The sequence below is a fragment of the Microcaecilia unicolor genome, chromosome 6 (assembly GCF_901765095.1).
Source record: "Microcaecilia unicolor chromosome 6, aMicUni1.1, whole genome shotgun sequence".
NCBI classification, from domain to species: Eukaryota; Metazoa; Chordata; class Amphibia; order Gymnophiona; family Siphonopidae; genus Microcaecilia; species Microcaecilia unicolor.
The window spans coordinates 103,165,947-103,178,106 of NC_044036.1; the positions used below are offsets into that span (position 1 = coordinate 103,165,947).

At 41.1% G+C, this 12,160-nt stretch overlaps 1 protein-coding gene across 3 annotated transcripts in view; it reads right to left on the minus strand.

The window, feature by feature from the left end:
• KIF14 (kinesin family member 14) overlaps nucleotides 1-12,160 on the minus strand; it is a 180,296-nt gene that overhangs the window by 124,241 nt on the left and 43,895 nt on the right. For all 3 annotated transcript variants that reach the window (XM_030207054.1, XM_030207053.1, XM_030207056.1), the window contains exons 7-9: nucleotides 10,965-11,072; nucleotides 8,847-8,963; nucleotides 8,407-8,525 (exon numbers count right to left, since the gene is read on the minus strand). In XM_030207054.1, the coding sequence (XP_030062914.1) occupies nucleotides 8,407-8,525; nucleotides 8,847-8,963; nucleotides 10,965-11,072 (344 nt within the window). The remainder of the gene's footprint in view (nucleotides 1-8,406; nucleotides 8,526-8,846; nucleotides 8,964-10,964; nucleotides 11,073-12,160) is intronic.

Consider the following 12,160-nt stretch of genomic DNA (forward strand, 5'->3'; position numbering starts at 1 on the left):
CTCTATATAAAACAGTGGAGTGAAGGAGTAGCCTAATGGTTAGTGCAGTGGCCCGAGAACCATGGGATCCAGGTTTGATTCTCACTGCAGCTCCATGCGACTCTGGGCAAGTCACTTAACCCTCCATTGTCCCAGGTACAAAATAAGTACCTGAATATAATATGTAAACCGCTTCGCTTGTAAGCACAGAAAGGCAATATCAAATCCCAACCATCAATTGTGGATCCAATATAACTTGTTCCAAACACTTTCCCTCAAAGAGTGAACATGAAATAAATCACTGAAAAGAAGTAATTTGACTGCTTCAAACAAACTCCATGCTGGAATGCAATTATTGTGGCCACAGATCCAGACATTAACTCAGCAATAGCAGATAATTAGAAATCATACTGGCTGCTATTATGTGCATTGAAGTGGGACTAGGTAATATATTCTTTTTGTTTTGCATGTTTTGCTTATGCTTCTAATTGATGTCCTAAAAATCACTGTTCTTGAGAGACAAGTTAAGGAGAAATTAGGTCTTACCTGATAATTTTATTTCCTTTAGTCCTTTCCTCTATTCCAGAACCTGTGGGATAGTTATATCCATCAACCAGCAGGTGGAGATAGAGAACTGAAAACTGAGCCAAGACATCTCTTAGCATCCAGTCCAGCTCATCAGTATTTACGCAGACAAGCAGAAAGGAGAAACTCAGAACAATCAATCTTAAACAACTCGCTAACCTAACACTAACAAGACATGCAAACATTTGTGGACTTATCATCTCTGGACATAGTAACATAGTAGATGATGGCAGAAAAAGACCTGCACGGTCCATCCAGCCTGCCCAACAAGGTAACTCATATGTGCTACTTTTTGTGTATACCTTACCTTGATTTGTATCTGTCTTTTTCAGGGCACAGACCGTATACGTATGCCCAGCACTAACCCCGCCTCCCAACCACCAGCCCCGCCTCTGCCATCCAATCTCCGCTAAGCTCCTGAGGATCCCTTCCTTCCAAACAGGATTCCTTTATGTTTATCCCACGCATGTTTGAATTCTGTTACTGTTTTCATCTCCACCACCTCCCGCAGGAGGGCATTCCAAGCATCCACCACTCTCTCCATGAAAAAATACTTCCTGACATTTTTCTTGAGTCTGCCCCCTTCAATCTCATTTCATGTCCTCTAGTTCTACCGCCTTCCCATCTCCGGAAAAGATATGCAGGCATACAAAGTGACAGTCGTTATTTGAACCATTACTTCACATCAACTGAATAACTCAGAAACCTCAGGTGGGCCTCTGGAATAGTGGGAAGGACTAAATGGAAAGAAAATTATCAAGACTGACCTAATTTCTCCTTGCATTACAGAGCTTCTCACTATTCCAGAACCTGTGGGATGTTCAAAAGCAATCCCTAGAGTAGGTGGAATCCTGGCGGTGACACTACCACCCTGAGGACCAAAGCCCAAACCTGGCTTCCAAGTGTGCTGCAATATCCACCCTGTAGTGCTTGGCAAAGGTATGCAGCGTCAACCACATTGCCGTCTTCCAAATATCCAGACACAGTAAGGTAGTCTCCGCCTAGGATGTCAATGTATGCCTCATAGAATGAGCCTGCAAAATCTGAGGAAACCTGCTTCCCCACAAGTAAATAAGCTAACGCGATGGTCTCCTTGAGCCATCTAGCAATTCTGGGCTTGGAAGCCATGAGGCCAAAACTCTGCTTAGCAAAAAGCACAAACTGTCTGATTTACAAAACTCATTCGTGATTTCCAGATATCTAATGAGGACTCTACGCACAACGAGAAGCTTCAAAGAAGAACAGTGAGCTCTTCGACCTCTCTACGAAAGGGTGGAAGCGCCACAGATTGGTCAAGATTAAATGCTGACAGTGCAGTGGATGGAAGGCTGGGTGGACTACATTCAGCTGCTATCCGTTTCACTGGGGACTGCTTCTCCCGATTCTTGCACTGCAGTCTGGACATCTTTGTGCTCATCTCCACGGGAAAGCTGACTCACCATACTGGCACCCAACCGCCCAGTCCCGATTTTGGACTGTTAGCGTAGCAAAGCATATCAAATTGCAAGAAAGGGTGGGGTCTCAGAGTAGCTGTGCTTTTCAATCACCTCTGCCCCATAGAGATGTCTCTCCATTTCATCTTAAATCAGGCCGTGCCACTGCTGACATTTTGAAGGGAGCAACGTGGTTCAGTCTATCCCTGGCTTAAGTTGCTGGATGTCAGACAGGGGCTTATTAGGTACCTGGAGATGATTAATGAATTTCATACTTCAGACCATTTATTTGTTCTCTTTGCAGGTCCTAGGAAGGGTCAGGCTGCTTCTAAAAGTTAGAGTGTGTCGTTAAATGAAGGAAGCTATTTCATCAATGTGTTGTCAGGGAAGCAACCTTCTATAGCATACCAGGCTCACTCCATTAGGAGAGAGGCCCTTTGCAGAGTCTTCAGTGGCTTCTCTGGACAAAATTTGTAGGTCAGCAACTTAGCCGTCAGCACATACTTTCATTAAACACCGATTGATGCTGCCGCCAGAAAGGAGGCTTCCTTTGGAGCTGCGTTCTTCTTGTAGGGGCATCAGTTCCCCACCTTACTTGAGGACTGCTTTTGTACATACCACAAGTCCTGAATTGATCTGTTGCTAATGCCAAGGAAGGAACAATTAGATTTTATCTGCTAATTTAATTTCCTTTAGTTGCAAATAAAAGAAAAAAAAAACTATCAATCCAGGCACCCTCCCTGTCCATGTATTCAGTGGGGTTTTTTCTCCAGTTTATTGTTTGTTCTTACTTTCTGAAGACTTTTGTTTGGATGTTTTTCTGCATTGTTCATCAGTTTTAATCTATGATGATTTTCACCACTATTATTTCAGATAAAGGAGACCTTCAGTATGATGTCGTCTGGTACTTTCCTTTCTACTGCTTTGTTATCAAAATACTGAAGAGGTTCACTATGCACTTGCTCTTAGGGCACAGGACAATTCTGTGTCTATCTCCATCTGCTGGCAGATGGGTATAACCCACAAATTCTGGACTCATCTGTTGCATTAAAAGGAAAGAAAATTAGCAGGTAAGATCTTATTTCTCCTTCTCCCATTGCTGCTCCTTGTGTCCAGAACAAAATCACTTCATCTTCCATTGCTGTTGGTGGAAATTTAGAGCCTCATTTACTAACTTGCATTAAAGTACATTAATGGAAATTAAACAATGCAAGCCCTGTTTATTCTCTATGGCGCTCATTTTCAAAAGAAAAAAAAAACATCAAAGTGAGAGAAGGACATTTTCCCCACAAAAAACATTTAAGTTGAACTTTTTGAAAGTCAGATTTGAGGTGATTTTCTTTGCAGTTCACCCAAATTTCAAGGGGGCTTGTTTGGGGTGAGACTTGGATGTTCCCAAAAGTTAGACGTTCTTCTGCCATAATGGAACAAAACGAAAAATATTTAGGACAAAAGTTGAGATTTTTTATGTAGACCTGTTCAAACATGACTAAGTTATAAAAAGATGCCCTAAATTACTAGATGACCACTGGAGAGATTAAGGCATAACCCCCCCTCCTTAATCCCCCAGTGGTCACTGACCCCTTCCCACCCCAAAATGTGTGATCATGACAGCACATACTAGGTTCTATGAGGGCTACTCCCATTACCACAGCAAGCAGGTCCCAGGAATAGCAGAATGGTAGGTGCAGTAGACTACAGAGGTCGTGACCCAGGGCCATATCCCACTAACTGGTATACTTGTGGTGGAAAGTATGAGCCCTCCAAAAACCACTAAATTCTTGCTGTACCTACATAAAGTGATTCCTACAGGCTTAAGGGCTAATATGGTAGTGTACAGTGAGGTACAGTTTTTTTTTCTGCTCCTGGAGGGCTCATCATACAATATAAGGGGGTTACAGTGAAAGTTGTACCTGGGATTTTTATGTCGAGTGCACTGCAGTGCCCCCTAGGCTGCCCCATTGCTCTGCTGGGATGTATGTTTGGCCAGTCTACTAAAAATGCTGGTCCCCAGACATCCCAATAGCTTGTTTTGTGCAATCCCCCCCCCCCCCCCCCCCCCCCGGACTTTTTTTTTTTTTTTTTTCCCAAAAATGGTACCTGAAGAAAGATGCGCTGAGCACAAAAACGTCTAGAAAATTGTGATTTTTGAAACAAAATGATGAGCATTTTTCTGGTTCACAAATTGCTCTATTCGTCACTCGATTTTTTGGGACTTTGTCACAAAACATCCAAAATTGGACTCCGACATTATATCAAAAATGCCCCTCCACATGATTAACATGCTTTAATGTATGTTAATGCAAGTTAGTAAATGAGGCACTTAGATTGTAAAACCTCTAGGGAAGAAACCTACCAATTGTACCTAAATTTGTAACTCACCTCAAGCAAGCAAATCCAATCTAATAGCAGAAACGAAATAAGAGAGAGAAACCATGAAATATTGAATAATTCCATAACTTACAAAGAACGCAGGAAAAACATTATTTGGTTGCCTTAGGCTTGCAAATTATTGATCTGTCTTGGTGATCAGTGTATAGTAACAAGAAAAAAATAGGACTTATTGCACTACAAATAAAAATTAAAACCGGATGGCATACGTCCAAGGGCACTCAAAGAACTCAAGCATAAAATTGTTGATCTGCTGTTAGTAATATGAAACCTGAAATCAGCCATAGTAACTGAAGATTGGAGGGTGGCCAATGTAACACAGACTTTAAAAAAAAAAAAAAAAAAAGTTTCAGGGGTGATCCGGGAAATTACAGACCAGTAAGCCTGATGTCAGTACCAGGTAAAATAGTGGAAACTATTATAAAGAATAAAATTATGGAACACATGGTTTAATGAGACAGAGTCAGCATGGGTTCAGCCAAGGGAAGTCTTGCTTCACCAATTTGCCATGTTTCTTTGAAGGCGTGAATAACGGTGAGCCGGTTGACATAATGCTTCTAGATTTTCAGAAAGCTTTTGACAAAGTTCCTCATGAAAGACTCCTGAGAAAACTAGAGAGTCATGGGATAGGAGGCAATGTTCTGGTGTGGATTAGGAATTGGTTATTGGACAGAAAACAATAGAGGAGGGTGAATAGTGGAGTGCCACAAGGATCAGTACTGGGATTAGTGCTATTTAACATATTAATGTTATGGAAATTGGGACAAATAAGGAGATTAAATTTACAGATGACAACTATTCAAGGTTGTTAAAACACATGCAGACTGTGAAAAATTGCAGGAAGACCTTAAGAAATTGGTAAACTGGGTATCCAAACAGCAGACAAAATTTAATGTGAACAAATTGCAAAGTGATGCACATTGGAAAGAATAATCTAAATCAGTTACATGATACTAGGGTCCTCCTTGTGAATCAGCACCCAAGAAAAAGATCTAGATGTCATACATAGTACGATGAAATCTTCTGCTCGGTGTGCAGTGGCGGACAAAAAAGCGAACAGAATGCTAGGAATTATTAGGAAAGGGATGGTAAATAAGGCTGAAAACACTATAATGCCTCTGTATCGCTCTATGGTGTGACCTTAACTTTAGTACTGAGTTCAGTTCTGGTCGCCGTATTTCAATAAAATATATAGCAGAATTAGGAAAAATTCAAAGAAGAGCAACCAAGCGATGGAACTCCTCTCATATGAGGAAAGGCTAAAGAGGTTAGGGCTCTTCAGCTTGGAAGAGAAGGCTGAGGGAAGTTATGATTGAGGTCTACAAAATCCTGAGTGGTGTAGAACGAGTAAAAGTGAATCAACTTTTCACTCGTTCCAAAAATACAAAGACTAGGGGACACTCATGGAAATATTTTTTCACTCAAAGAATAGTTGAGCTCTGGAATCCTTTATTGGAGCATGTAGAAACAGAGATTAACATATCTGGGTTTAAAAAAAGGTTTGGACAAGTTCCTGAGGAAAAGACCATAGTCTGCTATTGAGACAGACATGGGGAAACTACTGCTTGCCCTGCGATTGGTAGCATGGAATTTTGCCATTATTTGAGTTTCTGCCAAGAACTCGTGACCAGGTTTGGCCACTGTTGGAAACAGGATACTGGGCTAGATGGACCATTGGTCTGACCCAGTATGGCTATTATGTTCATGGGATAAGAGGCAGTGTTCTATTATGGATTAAGAACTGGTTTAAAGATAGACAACTGAGAAGGGTTAAATGATCAGTATTCTCGTGGAGAGGGGTAGAAAATGTGGTTCCCCAGGGGTCTATGCTGGAACTGATGATTTATAACATTTTAAATGATATAGAGATGAGAATAACTAGTGAGAATTAAATTTGCTGATGACACAAAGTTATTCAAAGTTGTTAAATGACAAGAGGACTGTGAAAAATTGCAAGAGGATCTTATGAGACAGACTGGGCATCCAAGTGGCAGGTGACATTTAATGTGAGCAAGTGCAAAATGATGCATATAGGAAAGAGGACCCCAAACTATAGCTACATGATGCAAAGTTCCACATTAGGAGTCACCACCCAGGAAAAGGATCTAGGTTTCATCGTTAATGATACGTTGAAACCCTCTACTCTGTGTGCAGCGGCAGCAAAGAAAGCAAATAGAATGTTAGGAATTAGGGAAAGGAATGGAAAACAAAAATGATATTATAATGCCTTTGTATCACTCCATGGTGAGACTGCACATCAAATATTGTGTGCAATTTTGGTCACTGCATCTTAAAAGAAATAGTAGGATTAGAAAATGGACAGAGAAGGCCGATAAAAATGATAAAGATGATGGGATGACTTCCCTATAAGGAAAGTGTGACAGAACAGTGTGTTTTAAGCCTGTAAAGTGTACTGGTTATTTCCTGAAATGTATTTCTCTAGTTTGGCCAACAGGTGGTGCATGTTTGTTTTGAAGCTGCTGCAGAACCAAGGCTGTTTTCTTTGTTTAAGCCTCTTGGAAAGGCAGACTGCAGTAAACTTGTTCTGGGCTCTGATTGGCCCAGGAGTTCAATTTCATTTTGAGTGTACTGGCTTTTGCTCAAGTCTTAGCCAGGGAGAAGAGAGAGACAGGTCTCATTGCTGAGGCCCTGTGATCAGTTATATTTGATAATCTGTGAGCAGCGTATGTCCTGATTTCGCCAGGTACTTTTCAGAAAGTAAACAAATGTTTAGAGAGTGTTTTAATTGATCCACATTTCAGTTACCTATTATTGTTCTGCTGATTGTACTTATGTTTCACTGTTCAATATTTTTATGACATTAACACTTAGTTTGTTGCCTCTGCCTGTCTGGACTGATAAAGAACCCTGGTGGGTTTTTGTGTTGGGTCTGTGAGTGCTTTCTGGGAACTGTGAGACCACTGGGAGTTTGGCTCCAGTAACCTAGTAATCACTGGGGATAATTTGAGCACGGGAGACTCGCCCAGAGGTGGTTATGACCCAGTCGGTGGGAGGAAGGTGCTAGTGTAGAGCATAAGCGGCAGGTGCAGGCGGACCTGGACTGTGCTGGAGATACCCCGCGGGCACTCAGAGGGTCTAATCCCAGGCGGGTGTCTAGACATTTCGTCACAGACCTGTTGAAGAAGCTAGGGCTCTTCAGCTTGGAGAAGAGACAGCTGATAGGAGATGACTGGGGTTTATAAAATACTGAGTGGAGTGAAAATGGTAGATGTGATACTCTTTCCAAAGATAAAAGAATAGGGGACATGCAATGAAGCTACTAAGTAGTAAATTTAGAACAAATTGGAGAAATAATTTCTTCACCTAACGTGTAATTAAACTCTATAATTCGTTGCCTGAGAATGTGATACAAGCAGTTAGCTTAGCAGAGTTTAAAAAAGGTTAAATTTCCTAAAAGAAAAGTCTATAAGCCATTATTATAACGGACATGGGAAAATGTACTTTTTCCTAGGATAAGCAACTTAAAATGAGTTCTTTTGGTATAGTGCCAGATACTTGTGACCTGGACTGGCCACTACTGGAAACAGGATATTGGGTTTGATGGACCTTTGGTCTGTCCCAATATGGCAAGGCTTATGTTCTTATATATCAATACGTGTTACATTTAGTAAAACAGTCAAAACCCACAACAGGTACAAATGTATACAGTATACAAGTTACATTCTATGAACTTCAGAAGGAAGCTCCTTCACCATGCAAGTAATACAGCGAGCCTCAGCAGTAAATTTGAGACTGAGATCATACTCCACACACCCTGGTTTAGGAGTGAGATTCAATTATGTCAAAACGAACCCATATGGAGACTTTACCCCCAACGGAAACAGAAGGCCTAAGGCTAAGAATAAACGAGGAACACACTCTCTCTCTCATATCCTCAATACAAAAGCCCTTATGTCAGGTGGAAGAGTCCAGAAAAACTGATTTTTAAGTGATGTTCCATAACTAGTTAGTTACTTAGTTACTTGAACCACAATACCCCTTCAAACAGCATACTTACCATGTTAGAACAGACTCACGGTAAGGAACAAAAGTCTTCCTCCTGGTCTGCGAGTTTTCAGAGAGTGCAGAAATTACTTTCCCCAGAGTTAAGAGAGATTTATTGATGCTTACACCTTCCTAGTTAAACAAATCAAAAGCAAATATGTAGAACACATTTTTAAAGAAACAAATTACAAAAATATATCTAAATGCTTTGCAAACTAAAGTATCCTACTTAAATGTCTACAACTCCAGTATATTGTACCATTCACTTTCTGGATTCAGCAGATCTGAATGCAAATACACATATAGCCTTCAGTTGGTAACAAAAGTACTGTACATTTTTCTAGGCAGCTTGGTACTCAAACTTCAGTAGAGGAAAGTTGCATTCAAAATAAAACTGCTATACAATTGCAATCTGTAAATTGCCAAAACAAGTCCTTGCAGTGCCACAGATACCTTCAATTGCTGTCCCCTAGCCTGAGAGACAGCACAGCGTTCACTTCCTGCCAGGTCCACCAGATTTATGCGGCTGGTAATTCGGTGATCATGCTCCTCTTCTTCCACAAACTCAGTCTGCAGTAAACACATTCCTGCATTACTAAATTTAGGTCACAAACACAGTGCCACTCCAAGGTCCAGTCAGCCAAATCAACATTTAAAAAAGCCCAAGTCTTATGTTATATTTTTTCAAGGAGCTAGTCAACCTTAAATGCCTAGCTCTTACTCAGATGTACAGTAAGTTTTACAGAGGTACTTTTATAAATGTATTTTCTTCATGTAAAGCATGTTTTATATGTGGAAAATGGTTTTTGTGCAAACACCAGCAACATTGTGCGTACTTATATACACATTGAGGCTCATTTTCAAAGCACTTAGCCTCCCAAAGTTCCATAGAAACCTATGGAACTTAGCCTCCCAAAGTGCTTTGAAAATATGCCTCATTGTGTGTAGGTATTCTTGGTGCAGTATTTGGGCTGAGCTGTAATGTGCGTATTTTATGAAATATGTACAAATTTGCAACTACCTCAAAAACAAGTATACATTTGTGCAAGATACTTGTGAGTGCCTAATTTACAGAGACACATTTTTTGCCGTTATAATAGGTACATTTTTGAAAGCTTTTTTTAGGGCTGCATTTCAATTAAAAATTTTAATCATGATTAATCGAGCGATTAAAATAACATCGCCCTCCCTCTTGCCCCCCCCCCCAAAAAAAAAGTCAAACAACCTCTTCCCTCCCTAGGTCCATTATCACTCTCCCTTTTGCCCCTCCTCCACCCTTTCCCTCTCTTCCTCCTATTATCCAGCATCTCTCTTCCTCACCCTCAACCCCATGCCCGTTGTCACTCCCTCTTCTCCCCCTCCCCCTCCCTCTACCCCCAGGTCCAACAACATCTCACCCTCTTCCCTCCCTTTCTCCCACTATCCAATATCTCTCTCCTTCCCCCTCCATCCCTGGGTCCAACATCGCTCCCTCTCCATCTTTCCTGCCTCCCTTTGTACAGCAAACCTCTCTCTCTCCCAGTGCGCGATCAGGCATCTTTCCCTCCACCTGTCCATGGTTTGGCATCTCTCCCTTTCAATCCTCACTCCTGGGTCTATCTTGAAATTGGTCTCTGGCAGAGACACTCATAAGCTGCCTGCAGCCTACTGTGGAGCTTTTCCTCTGACCTATCAAGCCCCCTCTGATACAACTTGCAGTTTCCAAATGGGTAGGATGACTCAAAGGAAAAGTTCTGGAGGAGGTCACAGGCATTGTATGCGTATCATTGCCGCTGCAGGGGGACCAATAGAGGACTAGTTTTAAGGTAGACCTGGTTTGGAGTGGGGTGGGGTCAGAGATGAGAGTGGAAGAAAGAGGGAGAGATGCTGGGAGGAGATAGATGGGACACACCATAGCATGGATTAATTTTATTAGCTGCAATTATTGTTTAAAATCACAACATGTTAAATCACAACCTTAACAGCTATCTATGTGCAACATCGTTATAAAGTTACCCCCTTCACACAAAGTGGAGGGTCAAATAAGACATGCCACAGAAATTCTAATAGATACAGCTGATATCCCTATTAGCTTGCTCCAGTTTTTAAACAGGAAATTTTTCAAAGTCATTTACACAGGTAAGAGCAATTTACACACACTCATTGGCTGACTAAAAAAGGCCCTCCTTCAACAAACTATTAAAATTACCTTTAACCAAACTGTGGGAGGCATTCCCTGGGATGTATTTTGAGCCAGGCAGAAAAATAATGCTCTATAGGCATTTTCTTTAAAATTATCTATCCATACAAAATAATGGTACAAAATCCCACAGGTCAATGTAGACTATACCGTGCTCCCTAAAATGTACACTCTTAATTGATAGATGCATCTCTATTTGCTTGGTCCATCCTTGGCTTTAAAGAATAGAACAGGGGGGAAAAAAAAAAACAGGACTTGAGTCAGGTCATATGGGAAAGCAGCCCCAAGAGAGGATGAAGACAATTGGCCTCCTGGTCTAGCCTTAACAGCTCAGTGGGTAGATGGACTTTCCTCTCTACTCTCACCATCTTATAGCAGCAGCTAAGCCATACCTTTGTTTGCGTCATCACAAGTGTGAAGACAGAATGAGAGCGAGAGCTCTTGTCGTTCATGCCTGTGGCAGCAGTTGCTCTCTGCTTATTTCCTAGCTCTAGCCAACACTGAAAATAAAATGAAGTTATGTAAAAATTCACTTTTTACAAAGCAAAGTTTAACAGAAAAGCAAATAAAACATATGAGACAGTCAGACATATGAGAATACTCAAACTGCACAGAGTGCCTAAACTTAGAAGACCAAGATAGGTCTGTATTTCAGCTGAAAAAAAAAGACCTGAGAATTAAGGCACCTAAATTTAGGCCTTCAGAAGGAGTACTTAGGAGAACCCCAGCCCTCATTAAACCCACTGGGCTACCTTAAGCAGGCAAGAATAGGGAAGCCTAAACAAAACAGGGTTACAAAATGAGAAAGTAAAAAAGCCTGTAATTAGGGAAATCAGAAAGGTCCAAAGGGAAGAGGAAGGGGCCTCCAGAATAGATTAAGACTGCTCATTTTAGGAATAGTTTTAATGCCTTATCCCCAAGGTAGGACAGGCTTACATGATTAAGAGAAACTACTATGAAGAAGTTGAATGCTCTATAGCCTGCAGGACAGAGCAGGCCTCTTATGTTTAGACTAAGAATTCTTTGAATCTGATCTACATGAGTAAAGATTTTAGGTGCCTTTAAACTGTAGTTTGGCTCTGTGTTTAAAGGCTTGAGACATCAACACTTGCTCACATTATCAAAGACCTGCAATAAGAGGCCTAAATTTATGTGCCAATTCTCTGTTAAAGCAGCAGAGATCAGCAGCAGAGATGGTGGGAGGGCTCACAGCCCCTGGCCTTCCACACACGAACAGAAGCCTGTGCCAACAGAGAGAACAGAGGTATCAGTACACATGGCTGCCACCAGTTACTGATTGAAGTTCTGGATTAAAGGGGAGCAGCCCTTTTTACACATGAACCCTATAGGCTGGGAATAGCTGTTGTACAGCTGCTTGTGTTTTATTCAGAACTGGAGAGGCTACAGATGTTTAACGAACTTTCCAAGATTTATCAGATTCTGTAAGGAGAATGCTTACTTTAAAAAAAAAAAAAAAAAGGGAAGCTGTCAAAAATTCAAAGCAATTCTTCTGCATTACAAGGTTGTGTGTGCTTTAGTTTTAAAATTTATATTTCAATATTTCACTTACTGGCATGTACAGCAGAAT